A 19,339-nucleotide genomic window follows, 5' to 3' on the forward strand; every position below is an offset into this window, starting at 1 on the left:
CTCTTTCCACAGATTCTCGATTGGATTCAGGTCTGGACTTTGACTTGGCCATTCTAACACCTGGACACGTTTATTTTTTAACCATTCCATTGTAGATTTGGCTTTATGTTTTGGATCATTGTCCTGTTGGAAGATAAATCTCTGCCCCAGTCTCAGGTCTTGTGCAGATACCAACAGGTTTTCTTCCAGAATGTTCCTGTATTTGGCTGCATCCATCTTCCCGTCAATTTTAACCATCTTCCCTGTCCCTGCTGAAGAAAAGCAGGCCCAAACCATGGTGCTGCCACCACCATGTTTGACAGTGGGGATGGTGTGTTCAGGGTGATGAGCTGTGTTGCTTTTACGCCAAACATATCGTTTTGCATTGTGGCCAAAAAGTTCAATTTTGGTTTCATCTGACCAGAGCACCTTCTTCCACATGTTTGGTGTGTCTCCCAGGTGGCTTGTGGCAAACTTTAAACGAGACTTTTTATGGATATCTTTGAGAAATGGCTTTCTTCTTGCCACTCTTCCATAAAGGCCAGATTTGTGCAGTGTACGACTGATTGTTGTCCTATGGACAGACTCTCCCACCTCAGATGTAGATCTCTGCAGTTCATCCAGAGTGATCATGGGCCTCTTGGCTGCATCTCTGATCAGTTTTCTCCTTGTTTGAGAAGAAAATTTGGAAGGATGGCCGGGTCTTGGTAGATTTGCAGTGGTCTGATGCTCCTTCCATTTCAATATGATGGCTTGCACAGTGCTCCTTGAGATGTTTAAAGCTTGGGAAATCTTTTTGTATCCCAATCCGGCTTTAAACTTCTCCACAACAGTATCTTGGACCTGCCTGGTGTGTTCCTTGGTTTTCATAATGCTCTCTGCACTTTAAACAGAACCCTGAGACTATCACAGAGCAGGTGCATTTATACGGAGACTTGATTACACACAGGTGGATTCTATTTATCATCATCGGTCATTTAGGACAACATTGGATCATTCAGAGATCCTCACTGAACTTCTGGAGTGAGTTTGCTGCACTGAAAGTAAAGGGGCCGAATAATATTGCACGCCCCACTTTTCAGTTTTTTGTTTGTTAAAAAAGTTGAAATTATCCAATAAATGTTGTTCCACTTCACGATTGTGTCCCACTTGTTGTTGATTCTTGACAAAAAAATTAAATTTCATATCTTTATGTTTGAAGCCTGAAATGTGGCGAAAAATTGCAAGATTCAAGGGGGCCGAATACTTTTGCAAGGCACTGTAGAAATTGTTTATATTGTGTCACATCACATTGCGGTCTGTTAAATTTAACTGTAAATTTCACATTAAATAATATGAAAATTTACACTGTCATCGCTTGCAAAGCGTTATAAGTACTGCGTATGTTGCCATGCCGGTGGCAGGGGTGGGGTGGGGCGGCCCTGCAAGAAGTAGTTTGACATAAATTTCGACTTTTACGGTAAAATCAGGCTTACGCAGAAATTTGGGTTACATTGCGAGCGTACGAACGGAACTCGGAACTCGAGGACTCCCTGTACAATATTGATTCATTGGCTACCACTGACACTGACTGCAATAGACATCAAATCTCTTTGAAATGGGAGGGCTGACAGAGAATGAACATTTGTTTATTCTCTGCCAGCCCTCCCAGCCACATGACAGAAAGTGCTTGTGCTATGTGGAAAGCAAAAAAAAAAAATCATCTCTCAATCAGCAGCTAGCTTCTGTTGTTCACTTTAAAGGATTGATTGAAAGATTATCAAAACCAATATTTGGAATTTTTCAAGTATCTGCCTCAAATTAATTTATAAATCGATCTATCGCTTAGGCCTACCTTCTTTGAATGTCACAGTTGTTTCACAGAAGGTAATCTTTTAATTTCTGCTACGCTTAAAGTATTACCTCAACATCATGTTTTAGCTTCTCTAAAAAGTACTTCTTGTTGTCGTCTCCTATTTCCAGTTTGTGGCCTTCATTCAGGAAGTCGTTATCTTTTAAAGTAGGGAGCTCTTTCGCCTGTAGAGAGGACACGGCAATAGGGCATGCAAAGCTTTGGTCAACAGTTACACAAAATTCAAGGAATTCTAGTTTGTCAGTAAAACATACTTCTGCGATTAAAATAAACAAACATCTAAAATAGTTCAAAACTCATTTCTTCCATTTATTTTTGTCCCATTCTTCAATAGTAATAATAAGATGTACCTTTTCCTTGTCACTCGCTTCCCTTGCGACTGTAGAACCCTAAAAAAAAAAAGAAATGTTGCCATGAATAGAAATGACACAAATCCACTGAAAGGAAATGTCATTGGTTCATATCAGACTTTCTCCAGGAAATATTTGGCAAGTGAAAGGCAAACAAATGACAAATTACATGTTTATTCTCGTACTAATAATTTGACATTCATTCTCGCTGTAATAGTTCGACTTTTTTCCTCGTATTACTATGGGAATAAAAGTTGTATTATCACGTAGGGCTATTATTACGTAGGGCTAAAGTAGCTGAATAAGCAGCTATGTACTTTACGTAGCGCGTTGCCACCTCTGTCAAAATTAACAAGATTGAAAGCATGTTGTGTTTTAGAGTCGGTTTTACAAATAAGGAAATCCATAATATTTTTGCCTCATGATTTATACTAATACTTCGTCATAGCTCCCAGCTAAGGTACTTGTATATGTAAAGTGAGTAGCGGCTTACAGTGACATTACCCCTACATAATAATACAACTTTTTTTCTCGTAGCAATACAACTAAATATAGGTGGGAGGTTATGTAAAGATGTCAGTCTTGTGACCCACATATTTCATACATTTGTAATGTTGAACTATGGCTGTGCATATTGCTGCTGCATTATTTCAAGTTGAAAATCAGAGACCTAACAGGCAGAGCACACTTTGCAAAATACCTTCAAGTCATATTTGCGATGGACAGTCAGGCGATGGCTGAATACATTCCGGGTCACTACCATGTACGTCTCCACCCCGTCCACTGTAAGCCTATACATACCCAGAAATTGGGGGAGCAGCGTGTTGCCGTGACACTCCACTATAAACTGGGGAAGACAAGAGTGGCAGTGAGGTAACAAATATACAAAACACACTTATTCTTTTCCCAAGTGATACATTAATTAAAAGCAAATTCAAACGGAAGAAAATTTTAAGTTTTCTCCCAGACAGCGTTTCAAAGTTCTAAAATATTTGCCGCAACAGTACTGTACTGTGGTATGAAAAAGTATCTGAACCTTTTGGAATTTCTCACATTTCTGTATAAAATCACCATCAAATGTGATCTGATCTTTGTCAAAATCACACAGATGAAAATACAGTGTCTGCTTTAACTAAAACCATGCAAACATTATAGGTTTTCATATTTTAATGAGAATAGCATGCAAACAATGACAGAAGGGGGAAATATAAGTAAGCAAACTCTGCCTAAGGAGACTTAAAGAGCAATTGAAACCAATATTTACCAATCATTTTAAGCCAGGTGTGTGCCCAATCACTAACGAGTGGTTTAAAGCTGCCCTGCCCACTATAAAACACAACACCTGGTAAGAAATGTCTTGATGTGCAATATCTGATGTGTATCATGGCTCGGTCAAAAGAGCTGCCTGAAGACCTGTGATCAAAGATTGTTGATTTGTATAAAGCTGGGAAAGGATACAAAACCATCTCTTAAAGTCTGGATGTTCATCAATCGACAGTCAGAAAAGTTGTCTACAAATGGAGTGAGTTTGGCACTGTTGCTCCTCTCCCAAGGAGTGGCCATCCACCAAAGATGACGCCAAGAGTTCAGCGCATAATACTCAGAGAGTTAAAAAATAACCCTAGAGTGTCTGCTAAAGACTTACAGAAATCACTGGCACAGTCAAGTATCTCTGTGCACACATCAACTATATGTAAAACTATGGCCAAGAATGGTGTTCATGGGAGGACTCCACGGAGGAAGCCACTGCACTTGGACACTCCACAGACGTTTTGGCAAAATATTTTGTGAACTGATTTGAGAGTAACACACAACGTCATGTGTGGAGGAAAAATGGAACAGCTCACCAAAATCAACATCTCATCCCCACCGTGAAGCATGGTGGAGGGAGCATCATGATTTGGGGCTGTTTTTCTGCCTCAGGGCCTGCACAACTTGCAATCAGTAGTGGAAGAATGAATTCAAAAGTTCAGGATGTTTTACAGGAAAATCTGAGTCCATCTGTCAGACAGTTGAAGCCATAAAGAGGATGGATGCTGCAACAAGACAATGATCTGAAACACAAAAGTAAATCAACTTCAAATTGGTTTCAGAAGAAAAATACATGTTCTGGAGTGGCCAAGTCAAAGTCCAGGCTTGAACCCCATTGAGATGCTGTGGCATGACCTAAAGACAGCGATTCATTCCAGACATGCAAGGAATCTGACTTAACCACAGCAGTTTTGTAGAGACGAATGGGCAAAGATTAGTCCTGATCAATGTGCCAGACTGATCTGCAGCTACAGGACACGTCTGGTTGAAGTTATTGCTACCAAAGTGGGGGCCACAAAATATTAAATGTGATGGTTCACTTACTTATTTTCGCCCTTTCTGTCATTGTTTTCATACTATCCTCATTAAAATATGAAAACATATAAATGTTTGGGTGGTTTTAGTTAAAGCAGACACTGTTTTTATCTGTGTGATTTTGACAAAGTTCAGATCACATTTGATGGTGATTTTATGCAGAAATGTGAGAAATTCCAAAGGTTCAGGTACTTTTTCATAGCACTGTGTGTTTTGGAGTGAAATAATGTCAACTAAAATGCAAATATTTTACCTGGTGGTATTTTTTTAAGATATTGTGCATCTCAGCGATATCCTCACTGGACACAGTTTTTATTACAAATCGATGGTCGTAGCTGGAAAGGAAGCGATTACCAAAGCGACCTTGGGGGTCGCTATTGAGGGGAGCACTCCGTGTGAGAGAGTTCTGTGAAGAACAAGAAGATTCCTTCAATTTCTTTCTGATAGATGCAGGAGCTCATCCAATTACAATACTACTTCTTGTCTCTAAAAGCTTACCTGGTAGTCTTGGTCATCGATGGAAAACCTCTCCCTCAGGTTTCGGAACACCATGGGACAATATTCTTTGAACTTAAAGCGACTAGGAAGGTTTTCTCTGACAAGGGAGAGTCACACAGTCAAGCAATGTCATGCTTGCTCGTTTTGGCTGACTCCTGCACAATCTTACAGCTCATTTTACTATTACGTGTGTTCCTTTTGGGTGAGAATATCACAGCTTTCTGTTGTGCACATCCCATTCCAAATGAGATACAAATGTTTCAAATGTGTGATAAGGGTGAAATATCTTCTTGTCTCATTGGAAGAGTAGAGTCATTTTACACTTCATGCAGTTGATCTGATCAATCTAATGCTAGCCAGTTTACTTTTCAGCCTCTTGAAAGAGATAATGTCCAGTTTTGAGTGATACTGATAGAGAGTTAATACGTTCAAAATAAGAGTGTAACGGCTAGACTACGAACACGTTTGAGGGGGTGGAAAAAAAAAAATCAATGTCGTAGTTTGTTCTCCTCCACTGGAGGGGGCAGCAATGCACCTAAACCAACAACAAACATTATGGGGAAAAAGAAAACAAAACTCGCAACAGGTAGTCCACGGGTTAAGACATAACTGATTTAAGTGATTTCGACTTGTCCCGTCCGCCATATTGTCTCCAGTCGTTTTTTTTTTTGATCGTGTAAGTATTACCTTATTGCAGCTCACAGTATCTTATTTTTTTTACCAATTTTTTTTTTTTTTAACATGTTCTGCCATTTGGCGAAATGTGTATTTGATTACAATTTTGCTTTTTGTTTTATGATGCATGCTTTTATTTTGGCGCAGGAAGCCTAGAGCAGGTAGTACTTCCGCACGCGAGTGAGGACACATGTATACATGAAGAATGCATTTGCTCCCACGAAAAGTCACGCAGCCGAGTGAGATATAGAGAAGGGAAAGATTACAGCCTAGCTCGCTATCTAGCTAGTACTTCGTTCCAATGTCTTGGCGACAACAGTACAATGACGTATAATACATGTTTTAGGATAGTTCTTTTGAAGTTCAGGGGGTATTAAGGGATACTTAAAGGGTTAATTCCGATTTACGTGGAAACTTGGGTTACGTCCTGAGCATAGGAACGGAACTCGTTCGTAACCCGGGGACTACCTGTATTATTGTTTTTTAACAAGGATTTTTCCCTTAAAACCACATTAATGAAGTTAAAGCGCCGATCTTTGCAGAAAATCTCGAGTTAGCTCTGCTGGCTAGTCTGAGGGTGATCTTATTATTATTATTATTATATTAGGGTATTTATTTTTTCAGTATTTTAAGAGATGCATTTTCAGTACTGGAACGATTTGCACTTATTTATTTTAGCCAATATAAAAATATATCTTATGTGGGAGCGTATGTTCACTGGTAATGGTTTACAGTTAACTGTGTAATCCAATATTGAAAATGTCTTATCTTATTTTTTAAAAAAGTTACCAAGGTTGCCAGCTGGCGAGTACTACCCGACTTCAACGGTTACCTCAGTCAATCACAATTGACTAATAAGAGTCATAATAATAATAATAATAATAATAATAAGTAATGAGATTAATAATAATCTAATAAGAGTAATAAGAGTGTGGTCTATTTTTGTATGTAAATTGTGAATAAAAACACTAATTCCCAAGTTTGATGTTTTGTTCTATTTATTTTGCACTTTACTAAGGGCTGTGTTTTAGTTTTAGCCAATAGAACAAACTAACTTTCAAAGGGTGAGATAAAAAAAGGCTTTTGGTTTCTGTTGTACTGAATCCGTGCCGAAGTACGAAGTGAACCGTGACTTGTGTGTGCCGTTACACTCCTAGTTCAAAAGTATAGAAAACGTACATTTTGTTTGCGCACTAATTATGTTTCTCAATGGGAATGGGTAGTAGATGGTCTAATGCTGCTCTACTGTGAATTGACCCGACAATAGGCACAACTACCAGTAGAACGAAGCGTAGCTGTGCTCAATTTTAGATGGATCAGGTGTTTGTGAGCAAATATTGACAGGTTTCTAGGAGAAATGGTTGCATTTTTAAAAACACACTTAAGTTTACCTGTTGATTACGAAAGAATAAAAACGGGTAGAAAGAAATATTTTTCCTGTAAAAGACAAGAGTCTACTCTTTCTTTAGGAACATTTAGTGTGTAAATAATGACAATATTCTGTGGGTCTCATAAAAATCGGTAAAAAAAAGGGGGCTGGTGGTGTGGGATTAGCTCAACTAAGAACGTCTGAGTGAGTGATGAGTTACTTCAACTGTATGAAAGTAAAGGTCGGGACTAATATTCTAGTTGCCTTCTTGGAAGAATCATTAAATATGACGTGTACAAAGGTGGGTAGAGTAGCCAAAATTTTTCCTCAAAAGAAGCGTTACTTCAAAATAACATTACTCAGGTAAAAGCAGTCACCCAAAAAATGTACTCCAGTACAAGTAAAAAGTATTTGGTGAAAAGAATACTAAAGTAATGAGTAACATTGTAACTGCTAACAATGCTTGATTAAAAAAAAAAAAATTTTAAACAATGGTATTTTCTTTTCTCAGTACAAGTTTATCGATACTAACAGTTATTATTATACTGTATTATAACTTATTAAATAACAACATTAAGCCAAAGAAATACAAAAATAGTGGAGTCTAGTGGAAAAAACATATTTCCTTTTATGAAACGAAAAGGATCATATCTCTGATTTTCCGTGATCACTCGGTGCCAAATAAAAACTGGGAGAGAGGTTAAAATCTGCACTTTCGAGTCATGTTGACAGCAGTGCTCTATGTCAAATACCTAATTTTTTAAAAAGCGCTTTAAAGATGCTTCGTGATTGAACAGCCAGTGTGATCATAGAACAGCAAGCTTGAGTCTGGTATAATGGAGTCATGTGATTATTGTTACGACGTCTCATTGGTGAAAGTGGTAGAGCCTCTGTTGGCGTCTCTGGCAAAAAAAAGGTAATATGAAAAGAGGAAAAATGTAACAATTATAACGTAGCCCATAGTAGCGGAGTAAGAGTAACGTTTCTTCTTGACAAATCTACTCAAGTAAAAAGTATGGCTTAGTAAAACTACTCTGGTAGAAGCATATTTTTCTCATTAAGTTACACAAGTTAATGTAACAGACTAAGTTTAACGCGTTACTACCCACCTCCGCATGTGTAAGATGTTTTTTTTCCAACATGAAAATTGAGGATACACATGGCAATATGACAAAGAAAACCTTAATTGAAACTGTGCTTCAATTAGAGGAAGTATGACTCATTCTGACCATGTCGAGCAGTCAAAAAGTATTAAAGGGTTTGAGAAGACATTAAACAACTGTAATCCTATTATACCATTTTTCAAATGGCAATGACAGCACAGGAACAGCAATGTACCTACTTGTTGAATAGGTGGTTGTCCACTTTGATCTTACTGTAGGCTTTAAAATCATCTGGCATCAGCATTACTGGTACAGGCACATTACTTAACTCGTTAATCTGAAGGAGGAAAAGAGCAATGGATGAGACGGGAGGAATATGTTCTGTTACACTTTAATAGCACAGAAATTAGAGCAATAATATGAAAATTATTACCACTGCAAGTTAAGAGCAACCCAAACACCGTTGCCTGCAACCAGAGGTGAGTAGTTACTCAAGTAAGAGTAGCGTTACTTCCAAAAAATATTACTCAAGTTAAAGTACTCACCCAACAATTTACTCAAGTCCAATAGAAAAAGTATTCAGTGAAAAGAATACTCAAGTAATGATTAATATTGTGAGCAACTGCTTAGAATGTAAGATTTTTTTGAAATAACGGTATATTCTTTTCCTCAGCACGTTATCTATACGAACTGTTATTATTATACTGTACTATAACCTATTACATGATGACACAAAAAGATGACACAAAAATCGTCAAATTCACACCAGAACAACCCTTAAAACATCACCAGTCCTTTAATCTTAAAACATTAGTAACCGTTTTATCTTGTGCCTAAATGAGATAGCAATGTCAACCATTAGTTTTTTGGGACATCATTACCATGCTGATACAGTATTTTGAACCACTTTCGGAATTTTTTTGATCCACCCCTCCCCTTAGTGCACTGTCGAGTCATCAAATTTTGACTGAAATTAAATATGATTTTCTTCAGGGGAAATCAAACAAACAAAAAAAAACATTGTCACCTTTGATTGGTAAAATGGTGTATATTGTTATTGTTGCGACGTCTCATTGGTGGAAATAAGACTGCCTCTGTCAGCATCACTGGCAAAAATATAGTCAATATGTAGAATAAAGGGGAAAAATTTAATGACTAGTGTAGCCCAAAGTAGCAGAGTAAGAGTAGTGTTTCTTCTTGACCAATCTAATCAATTAAAAGTTAAAAGGTATTGCGTTGTAAAACTACCAGAAGTACATTTTTTGTCAAAAAGTTAAATAAATGTAACAAAGTAAATGTAATGCAATACTACTCACCTCTGACTGCAAGTATTGTAAAAAAGAGCAATAGTTTCGTTTAGAGGTAACTGCACTCAAAACAAATTAAGATATTGCGCCAATTCAAAAACACTCAGGTATTTGATAATATTGCTCATTGTCTATATGAACAAATCTGATTGTCGTACAAGTATACCCAATGTTCTTAAAACAAACAATTAATTTGGAAAGATACAATGCAACAATTCTGTTAGATAGCACCCTAAAAGTTTTGGCAGTTACTGTTGTCTGTCATTAGGTAAGAATTGACCCCACACTGCTCTGGCACACTGGCAAGAGAGTACAGTCATCCCTCGCCACTTTGGGATTCAAACTTCACACCCTCAATCCATTGCGGATTAAAAAAAAAAAAAAAAAATACAGATGAGCTCTCCTGAACTGATCGCGTAGTCTCACTCTCCTTCCCTCCCTCTCCCTGCTCTTTGTTGTTCAGGCAATGCACTGGAATTACTTATAAAGTTAACGATGACTGACAGACGTCTTCTGTTTGATCTTGGCACAGATCCCTGGAAGCCTAAGCATCAAAGCACTGCATGCGTTAATCATTGTTTAACTTGTAGAACAGTTGCTGTTGCAACTCATTGTGTGTGAGGAGTTGTAGCGGATTTGAGTGGACTTACCCAATGATGCATTTAATAAAGACAAGCATTTTTATACTTTATTGTTGTTTAAAAATAAGTTGGTGGGACAGTAACATGTTTAAAATGTATAATAATTACATTTGAAGTGCTTTAAAACCATTTATTAAAAATATACATTTAAAGATTTTTTAAAAAAAATTATACTTTAGGGAAAAAGGTACAAAAAAAAAAAAAAAAACATGTTTTATGTATATGTACACTACCGTTCAAAAGTTTGGGATCCGTAGTGAACATAATGAAAATGCCATATGATACACTATGGTGCACCCCACACCACCCAATTTTTTTTTTTTTTTTGGGATGGGGGGGTATTTCGCGGCGGGTTCTAGTCCCCATTAACCGCGAAAAACAAGGATCACTGTATACTAGTGCTGCAACGATTAATCGATTAACTCGAGTATTTGATAAGAAAAAAAGAATCAAATTAAAAATTGCTGCTCCGATTATTCAGTTAAAGTGGCCTTGTAATCATTTATTTTGAAAATGTTTGCATTCAGTTTTATTGATTTGGGTGGATACACTGCCTTCTAGCCTGCCTCATTTCACATGGCTGGATCCAGGTGCTCCTTGTTAAGACCAACATAAGCTAGGTTTTTGTTTGAGCTAAGTTTTTTTTTTTTTTTTTTTTAATGCATTCGTAATTTATAGATATTTTTAGCCTATTTTTGTGGGAATCTGTATGCTTTTAACAAATGGTTGAGACACATTGTAGAAAAGTTAGCATTTTATAGCATTTAAACTAGATCCTCATTTATTTATTTTTTATACCGTTTGAGGCTCAGCTCAGGTAATTTAATTTTTCATGTTCCTTATCCGATTACTCGTTTATTCGAGCTAATGGTTCATCGATTAATCGACCACTAAAATAATCGATAGCTGCAGCCCTACTGTATACCCCTACTGTATATAACCAGTGAAACTCAAACTGTAAACTCATGTACATAATTAAAACGGTTAATTCAGTTTTTAAAAAATTTGTTAATAAGAAATTCGTGATTAGGCAAGACTTTTTGAAAACAATAATGCAGGTGACTGAGGAGTGCAATAAAGAGCAAACATTCACAACACCAACACTATCGTTACTCAGTTTCAGGACTTAAAATGCATTCTATGACTGATGAGAGGAGGAAAGCTTATCTGTCTGATGGCTTGCGGCCCACACATATCAGAATTGCCCATGGGCTTCACCCACACATCTACTGCCAAAGTTCATCCTGTGAATATGCAAGCAATCAAATAGGCAGAACTGTGAAGGCCGTTTTCGCTTTCTTCGAATGGACATCGTTTAGTAGACAAGCGACCATTGAAGTTGATGCCTTGCATCTCTTAGGCTAAGCCAAAATAAAGTCGATGCTGCTCACGAGGCACATTTTAAACGCCTGCACAAGCTTACAATATTTAACAGGAGTGCATCCATTAATTTGGCCTTTCGAATGATGCTAAATTCTGGTAAATTCCTTGGCTTTAATTGACACTTCTAAGTACTTATTCAGAATTTGTTATTGTGGTTATAGCTCGCAGTAGTATTGTGCGATGTGCAAAGAAATATCATAATATGGGCCATTTTATATGATGTCGATATGCCGCGATAATTTGGTGAAATGTTCGGCAACAATTAAGACAGTTTCTTCGCCCCTCACTTTAATCTTTGAAATGACATTAAACTGACCTGCCACAAATTTTAAATGCATCAAGTAGTGCTGCAACCTAAAACTATCCAGTGTAAACAGAAGCAGCATAGTAGTATGCATTTTTTTACTGAAATGTAAAGATAATTATCTACTAACATTTGTTAGTAGTGGTTTTGAATTTTAAGACCCAACATAATTAACAATGAATTAGGATTGATGTAGGAAAGAATAATCTTGTCTTTGTGGATTATGTCTTCCTACTTTTAATCGTCTCGCATGCAATACTCACATACGGATGGCAGGTCGAGGAAATTTGATTACGATTAAGTGGAGATGGAAAATGGAATTCTAAAATGTTGCAAGTGAGCATAAATTGGACACCTGCTGTCCAAAATGTGCATTCCAGGAACACATAGATTTGGGGCGGTAATGACAATAGAAATGTAAAATGTTGAAAGTTTTACATTGTTTGGAGATATACATAGTAGGTTTGCAGTTTGCAGATATGTTAAAGTACACCCCACAAATTATTTTTTTGTAATTTGTGACCAAATGAATGGTCGCAATAAATGACATGCGCTTGGAAAATACACTAATTCAGCATCAATTTAAAAAACCTAGTCTTCAAATTAAGCCAACATGCCTGCTTTTGGAATGTGGAAGAATGGGAGAATTGGCTAACCATTTCCCGCATAAATGTTATGTTAACATAAATCAGGTTTCTTGGCTCAACAGTCTTTATCACTCTGTAAGCACAGTGCTTAATTTGTAAATCATAAGGTGCCGGAACACAAAGTACATATGACAGTGCAGGGATGACGACACGGGCACAGGTTCCGGAACATACGCAGAAAATGGTACTGAAAACAAAAAGCAAATGCCCACTTGCCATGCTGTGGGGCATTTCTTTTTTTCTTTCTTTTCTTTGTGCTTTTCTGACTCGTTTTAAACTATCTTCCTTCTTTTTGAAAAAAGACAGTAAATGCAGCTTTTTTTTTTTTTTTTTATTTCAGGGGCGTGATTTGTTGGTCCAGTTTTTCAGTGTATCAAGATCTCCGACTCTTTCAAATGACGTTAAATTTTTATAAACAACATGCAATTCTTGGGATTTTTTCTGTTAATGAATTTGTGCATATTATTATTTTATTTTAACTTGTAATGTCCGTAACTGTGTGTACTATTCTGATATATTTTCCGAGGCACCTTGAAGTGCACGCAACGTTACTGTTGTTTTGGTCACGTGATGCGGGAGTGAGATAGAGAGGCACCGCCTGCCGAGAGCCCTAAGCCGTGTTCGTGCTATTAGCTCCATGTGTTAATAAAGAAACAAAGTTGTCAGCACATCGTGTGTTTGATACCTTTGTCAACAAAAAGCTCAAAACAAGACACTAAGCACTGTCCGTTTGAGAGACGCTGGGACTGGAGAGCTGTGAATAGTAGGAAGCGAGGGGGAGATGGCCGAGAAGCAAAAGTTCGCAGTCGAATGTGGCGGCAGTCTGCTGTTATTTTGTTTATTGTTTTCTTATTGTTGCCACAATAAAGTGGAGAGAGTCATTAACGACTCTTCTCCTTCTTTGCCTCCAACGTTTTTATATTATTATTATTTTCTATGCACTAGGGGTGCCGGATCTGCTCAAACAAGTCCTGGAACACAGGGAGGCCAAAATCAAGAAGTGCCGGATCTTGATGTAACTCAAATTAACCCTCTGTGTAAGCATGATCAGAAATCTTCATCTAGACGTCCACTCCCACTGTAGTAATAATAATGTATTGGATTGTATTATTACACATCATGGTACACCAGATGGTAATAGGCTACCAGTAAGGGTGTCAACAATAATCGATGCGGCGATGCATCCCGATGCGGGGCAGGGACGATTCGATTCGATGTGGGCAACACGCCGAATCGATTCAGCGCATTTTAAAATACATAAGTACGTTCAAAAATCTTCCCTGCGCAATTCCGGTGATGCAATGGATTTGGTTTCCCCATTTGTATTGTTAGTCTCATGTTTATCTGTAGAGAGAGAGCTACTTTACATTCAAAGCAAGCCCGTAGAGGTTAAATCGGGCCTAAAAAATTCCAGCCCAACCCGACACAGCCCGCTGTTATTGAAGCCCGACCGGCCAGATCAATTAACTATAGATTTGCATGCCCGAGCCGAGTGATGTGGGAAAAAAAAACAAAACGCAGCAGCAGCAGCAATTTATTTTCATTTCTTCAAGTTTTCTTACTGTTTAAATAGTCTACATATTTTTATAAGAGTTATAAAAGCCTTTACACAACGAAATAACGCTGGGAAAGTTTAATATAAAAAAAAAAACACGGTTTTGCAGACACACAGAGAAGATTCGAAAGGATCACATTTGCCTTTGTGTGCATAAATAAAAGTGTCTTTCCTAACAAATTCTCAGTTGGCAGACAAAAAAACGCAAGTTTACTCAATATTTAAATAGTCTACATATTTTTAAGAGATTTATAAAAGCATTTACTCAACAAAATAATGCTGGGAAAGTTTAATATTAAAAAAAAAAAAAAACACGGTTTTACAGACACACAGAGAAGATTCGAAAGGATCACGTTTGCCTTTGTGTGCATAAATAAAAGTGTCTTTCGTAACGAATTCTCAGTTGGCAGAAAAAAAAACGCAAGTTTACTCAATATTTAAATAGTCTACATATTTTTAAGAGATTTATAAAAGCATTTACTCAACAAAATAACGCTGGGAAAGTTTAATATTTTTAAAAAAAACACGGTTTTACAGACACAGAGAAGATTCGAAAGGATCACATTTGCCTTTGTGTGCATAAATAAAAGTGTCTTTCGTAACGAATTCTCAGTTGGCAGAAAAAAAAACGCAAGTTTACTCAATATTTAAATAGTCTACATATTTTTATGAGATTTATAGAAGCATTTACACAACGAAATAATGCTGGGAAAGTTTAATTTAAAAAAAACAACAAAAAACACGGTTTTACAGACACACAGAGGAGAAGATTCAAAAGGATCACATTTGCCTTTGTGTGCATAAATAAAAGTGTCTTTCGTAACGAATTCTCAGTTGGCAGGAAAAAAACGCGAGTTTACTCAATATTTAAATAGTCTACATATTTTTATGAGAATTATAAAAGCATTCACACAACGAATGAACGGGAGGAGAAGAAGAAAAAGCAGCCCTCTGCGCATTAAAAAAAAAAAAAAAAATTATTAGTCCGGCGCGGCGGCCCGACCCGACCCACCGAAACGTGAACGCTTAACATTTCGGGTCGGGTCGGGTTCGGGCACAAGATCTAACCTCTATGCAGGGGGGACGAGGAACCCAAATCCTCTTCCTTACCGGAGTAACGTCACAGACAAGCGCAGTTGTAATCGAGAGAGCAGAGAGATAGGACATAACAATGGCTGAAACGGAGAAAGAGGGAGCGAGAAATATTATAGATATAAGATAGGCTAGGCCTACATTTTACTTTTGTTCTACATTGCAATTTAGTTGATGTTTTGTTTGCAACTGAAGTGATCCCTGGATTGATATTGCGATAAAGATGCTGCTTGCACTGCAATATTTTCTTTGTCGCTTTAATATGTACTTGAATATTTTTATTGATGGGTCGTTGTGACTAAAATACAGTGATTGTTATTACTGATTTTGCACAGGAGTTCAGATGTTGCACTGTGTGAAAGGCTGCTACTGTGTGTAAAAAAAAAAAAAAAAAGAGAAAGCCCTGGTCTCATTCAAAGCACTAATTAAATGCTGTGATCTGATTTTTTAAAAAAAAGATATATATGAAAGTATACTATTTTCATTTGACTTCAACCAGGAGTGACACAAGAGCCAATAAAAAGTTGTTTAATGTCTGTCCGCTTGTGTTGGCTCATGATTCACGAAAAATATGCTTTGCTTTAGAATTTTAATGCATCCAAGGCTTAAATGCATCGCAATGCATTGCCGAATCGAACAGAATCGAATCGTGACCCTCTGAATCGAATCAAATCGAATCGAATCGTCGCCTTCCGAATCGTAATCGAATCGAATCGTGAGGGCGGTGTCTATGCACACCTCTAGCTACCAGTAGCCACAGCAGCTGTGGAGCAGTCTGACGGGAACGAGGCCCTTTTGACCACCACCAACCACTCAGATCACACCTTAGCCATGTCGCCTGATGCTTCATTACCTCTTTCACATTCATTGACATTGACAGACGTCCATTCATCTGGCTCTTTGTATCCTCCATGAAGTTGGCGTCCCATCAGGTGCAAATTTATATAAAAATGTCAATCGTTTGTGCTGTAAAAAGTTTCGTTTGTGCTAGTTATTTCAAGTGATGACATCAAGCAGCCCTCCACTTACGGAACGGGACCGCAATTGTGCCATTAATTTGTGCTATAATATTTTTGGTTTGTGCTGTTATCGTTTTATAGATATTGAGCTTTTAATTTCGAGTGATGACGTAAATTGCAACCCCTCCGTCACGGCTGACTGAGCGTACCAACTCTCTCAATAACAGAGGGGTGTCCCAACAACTAGAGCAAACGTAGCAAAAATGACACAAATGACCCCTTCAGGTCCATTTTACAGTAAATAGGGGGTTGCGCGTAACGCTGTCACTCGGAATTAATATCTCAAGCCCCCCCCCCCCCCCATTTACAGCAAAAAGGAGACGAAGGGGTGCCATTTGTTTGTGCTACGTTTGCGCTAGTTGTTGGGGCACCCCTCTTACATAGTTACTACGCTTTGTCAGCCGCGGGAGTTGGATAGGGGAAAACTGCGAGTGACGTCATCATTCGAAATTAATATCTCAATTAGAGCTGTCCCGAGTGGTCGACGTAGTCGACGTCATGGCTCGACTCGTAAATGCCTCGACAAACACACCATGCCGTCGACGGTTAATAATGGGTTAAAAAAATACATGTGTGGAAAGTTTGAGGATGGCGGACAGTCGGGATTCAAGCGGGGAAAGCGGCACAAAGCCAAAAAAGTGCAGCACAGTAACTAAAGCATGGACTTATTTCATCGAAACAAAGGAGGGTTACACTGTCGTATGCCGTCTCTAAAACGCCAAATTTGCATACCATGGCAGCACAGCGACCGTGAATGAACACCTGAAGCGCAGTCACCCACCCAAGTATAATTTTGGGAGACGACAGCAGACAAGAAGCTGGTGGATCATAAATCCATATAACAATATTTTTTAATATTAAAGTTGCCTTTATGTGGGTCGTATGACACAGTATTAGGGGCTAATGTCAGGCTAATGTAGAAGAATAAGCAGCTACATACTTTACGTAGTGCGTTTCCGCCCCCGTTAAAATCAACAATATTGAAAGCATCTTGTGTTTTAGAATCAGTGTTACAAATAAGGAAATCCTTATTTTGCTTTATTTACATCAAATTATATTCAATAGAAAAATTTGTACTGATGCTTCATCGTAGCTCCTAGCGAAAGTACATGTATGTCAAGTGTGTAGGGGCTCACAGCTACATTACCTCTACTTAATAATGTGACTTTTGTTTCTCGTAACAATATTACGACTTTGATCTTGTTCTTTTTCTTTCTTTATTTTTTTTAATTTGGCCCTAATACTCAATCGTAGCATCGTATCAACGTGCATCATTAAGTTGTTTTTCACATACTTCTCTCCAGTGATACTTGACATTTATTGATTTACTCTGCTGGTGCTCACTCTAACGCTGAGAGCAATATAGACATACCAAAAAAAGTAAGAATTGTTTTGAATCCTGTTGGAAAAGTGAAGTCACCGTGTTCTGAATCTGTTTACATTCCATTCTTTTGCACTAGTGAATGCCATCAGCATTTCACCTAATTGTTTGTTTGCAATTTATTCGTGTTATTTATGTTTGTTTATTTATATGTTTGAATTGCAGTGTTCCAATTGTTTTTGTGAATTAATAATTGACAACAAAAGGATTAATATTAGTAAAAAACAAAAAAAAAATTAGTTGACTAATCGTTAAAAAGGTGTAGATTAATCGAGAGAAAAATAATCCTTTGAGACAGTCCTAATCTTGATATATACTGTATATATAAAACGATACAGTAGCAGCACAAAAAAATTGTTTACAACATAAACGTAGCATAAACGAATGGCACCATTTCAGGTCCATTTTTCAATAAATGGGGGGCTGCGTGACGTCATCACTTGACATTAATATCTCAATATCAAACGAAGCGTAAACGACTGCCACAAGTTTTAGCCATTTCTAATCAGAATGGGGGGCTGGTTGACCTCTCAGATTGACCAATAAAAGAATTGTAAATTTCTCAAAAACGAACAAAACTTTTTAGAGCACAAACGATTGACATCATTTTTATATAAATTTGAGTCTGGTGCGGGGCAAACTTCACAGATGTCTCTTTTCATCCCTCTGCTATGAATTTCAATGACGCTACTAAATGTTCAATGAAATCCATTTGAACTAGGAGGGTGACAGCGCTGCCATAACTCCCATTTCAAATGCATTGGACGTCTATGCCCGTCAATGGCAGCCGATGAGTTAATGAGCAAGTAATTTCCGGACTATAAGGAGCACCTGGCTATAAGCTGCCACCCACCAAATTTGATGTGAAAATGGCATTTGTTCATATTTAAAATGCACTGGAATATAAGCAGCAGCTGCCCTCGCTATATTATGAGATATTTACACCGAAAGATATTAACCACTGACACTAATTTGACAGCGCCATCAAAAGACTGTCTTTAGACCAAATGAACCATCAAGAAGCTTTGAACCAATTGGCTGGAAAGTTCCATTGCTTCAATAAGCTTCATTTAGCCATCACCGCTCTCTTGAGGGAGACAGTCAATCTCCGCTGCCACCTGCTGTCAACACTGATGTCGTCCAACATGCCTCCTAGCATGCATTGCACCACTACAGATGTAAATAATAATCAAAATTCATGTTCTGTGCTAATCATTTCTTCAGTTACTCTTTCAGTTGTTTCATTAATCTATAGTTATTGAAGTTGGTAACACTTTATTTGACAGTGGTGCCATAAGACTGTTATAAGACCATCATACTTATTACATGACAGTGCTATGAGCATTAATGAATGCTTATGACAAATGTCATTTTGTGCCATCCGGCAAATTATCTCACCTTTGAACGGATAAAAAAAATCTGAGCTGGACATAAATGGAGTTAGTGACCTAATTTGTCCGATGACACTAAATGACATCTGTTATAAGCATTCATCAATGCCCATGACTGTGTCATGTCATAGTTATGACGGTCTTCTGGCAGTATCATGACACCGCTGTCAAAGTGTTACATATTAACCCAAATAAATCAACAAATAAGCCGCCCTGGACTATTAGCCGCAGGATTCAAAATGAGGGAAAAAAGTAGCGGCTCATAGTCAATCAATTAAACCTGATCAGATCAGGCAAGTGCCTAAGTACCTGTGTCCGAGATGTAATTACCTGGATGAGCATTAATCATCTTTTATATAACCCTGAAAAGACAGAAGTCCTTATAATAGGCCCTAAAAGTGTGAGAGACTCTCTAACTTCCCAGATAGTCAGTCTGGACAATGTGAG

At 37.7% G+C, this 19,339-nt stretch overlaps 1 protein-coding gene across 1 annotated transcript in view; it reads right to left on the bottom strand.

Annotated features, from left to right (window-relative positions):
* The window catches only part of LOC130920120 (phosphatidylinositol 5-phosphate 4-kinase type-2 beta), a 36,491-nt gene that overhangs the window by 14,682 nt on the left and 2,470 nt on the right, over positions 1 to 19,339 (bottom strand). Inside the window, exons 2-7 of the mRNA XM_057843044.1 lie at positions 8,412 to 8,509; positions 5,026 to 5,122; positions 4,781 to 4,933; positions 2,882 to 3,028; positions 2,182 to 2,220; positions 1,882 to 1,995 (exon numbers count right to left, since the gene is read on the bottom strand). Coding sequence (XP_057699027.1) covers positions 1,882 to 1,995; positions 2,182 to 2,220; positions 2,882 to 3,028; positions 4,781 to 4,933; positions 5,026 to 5,122; positions 8,412 to 8,509 — 648 coding nt within the window. The remainder of the gene's footprint in view (positions 1 to 1,881; positions 1,996 to 2,181; positions 2,221 to 2,881; positions 3,029 to 4,780; positions 4,934 to 5,025; positions 5,123 to 8,411; positions 8,510 to 19,339) is intronic.

This window comes from Corythoichthys intestinalis, chromosome 8, assembly GCF_030265065.1.
Source record: "Corythoichthys intestinalis isolate RoL2023-P3 chromosome 8, ASM3026506v1, whole genome shotgun sequence".
NCBI classification, from domain to species: Eukaryota; Metazoa; Chordata; class Actinopteri; order Syngnathiformes; family Syngnathidae; genus Corythoichthys; species Corythoichthys intestinalis.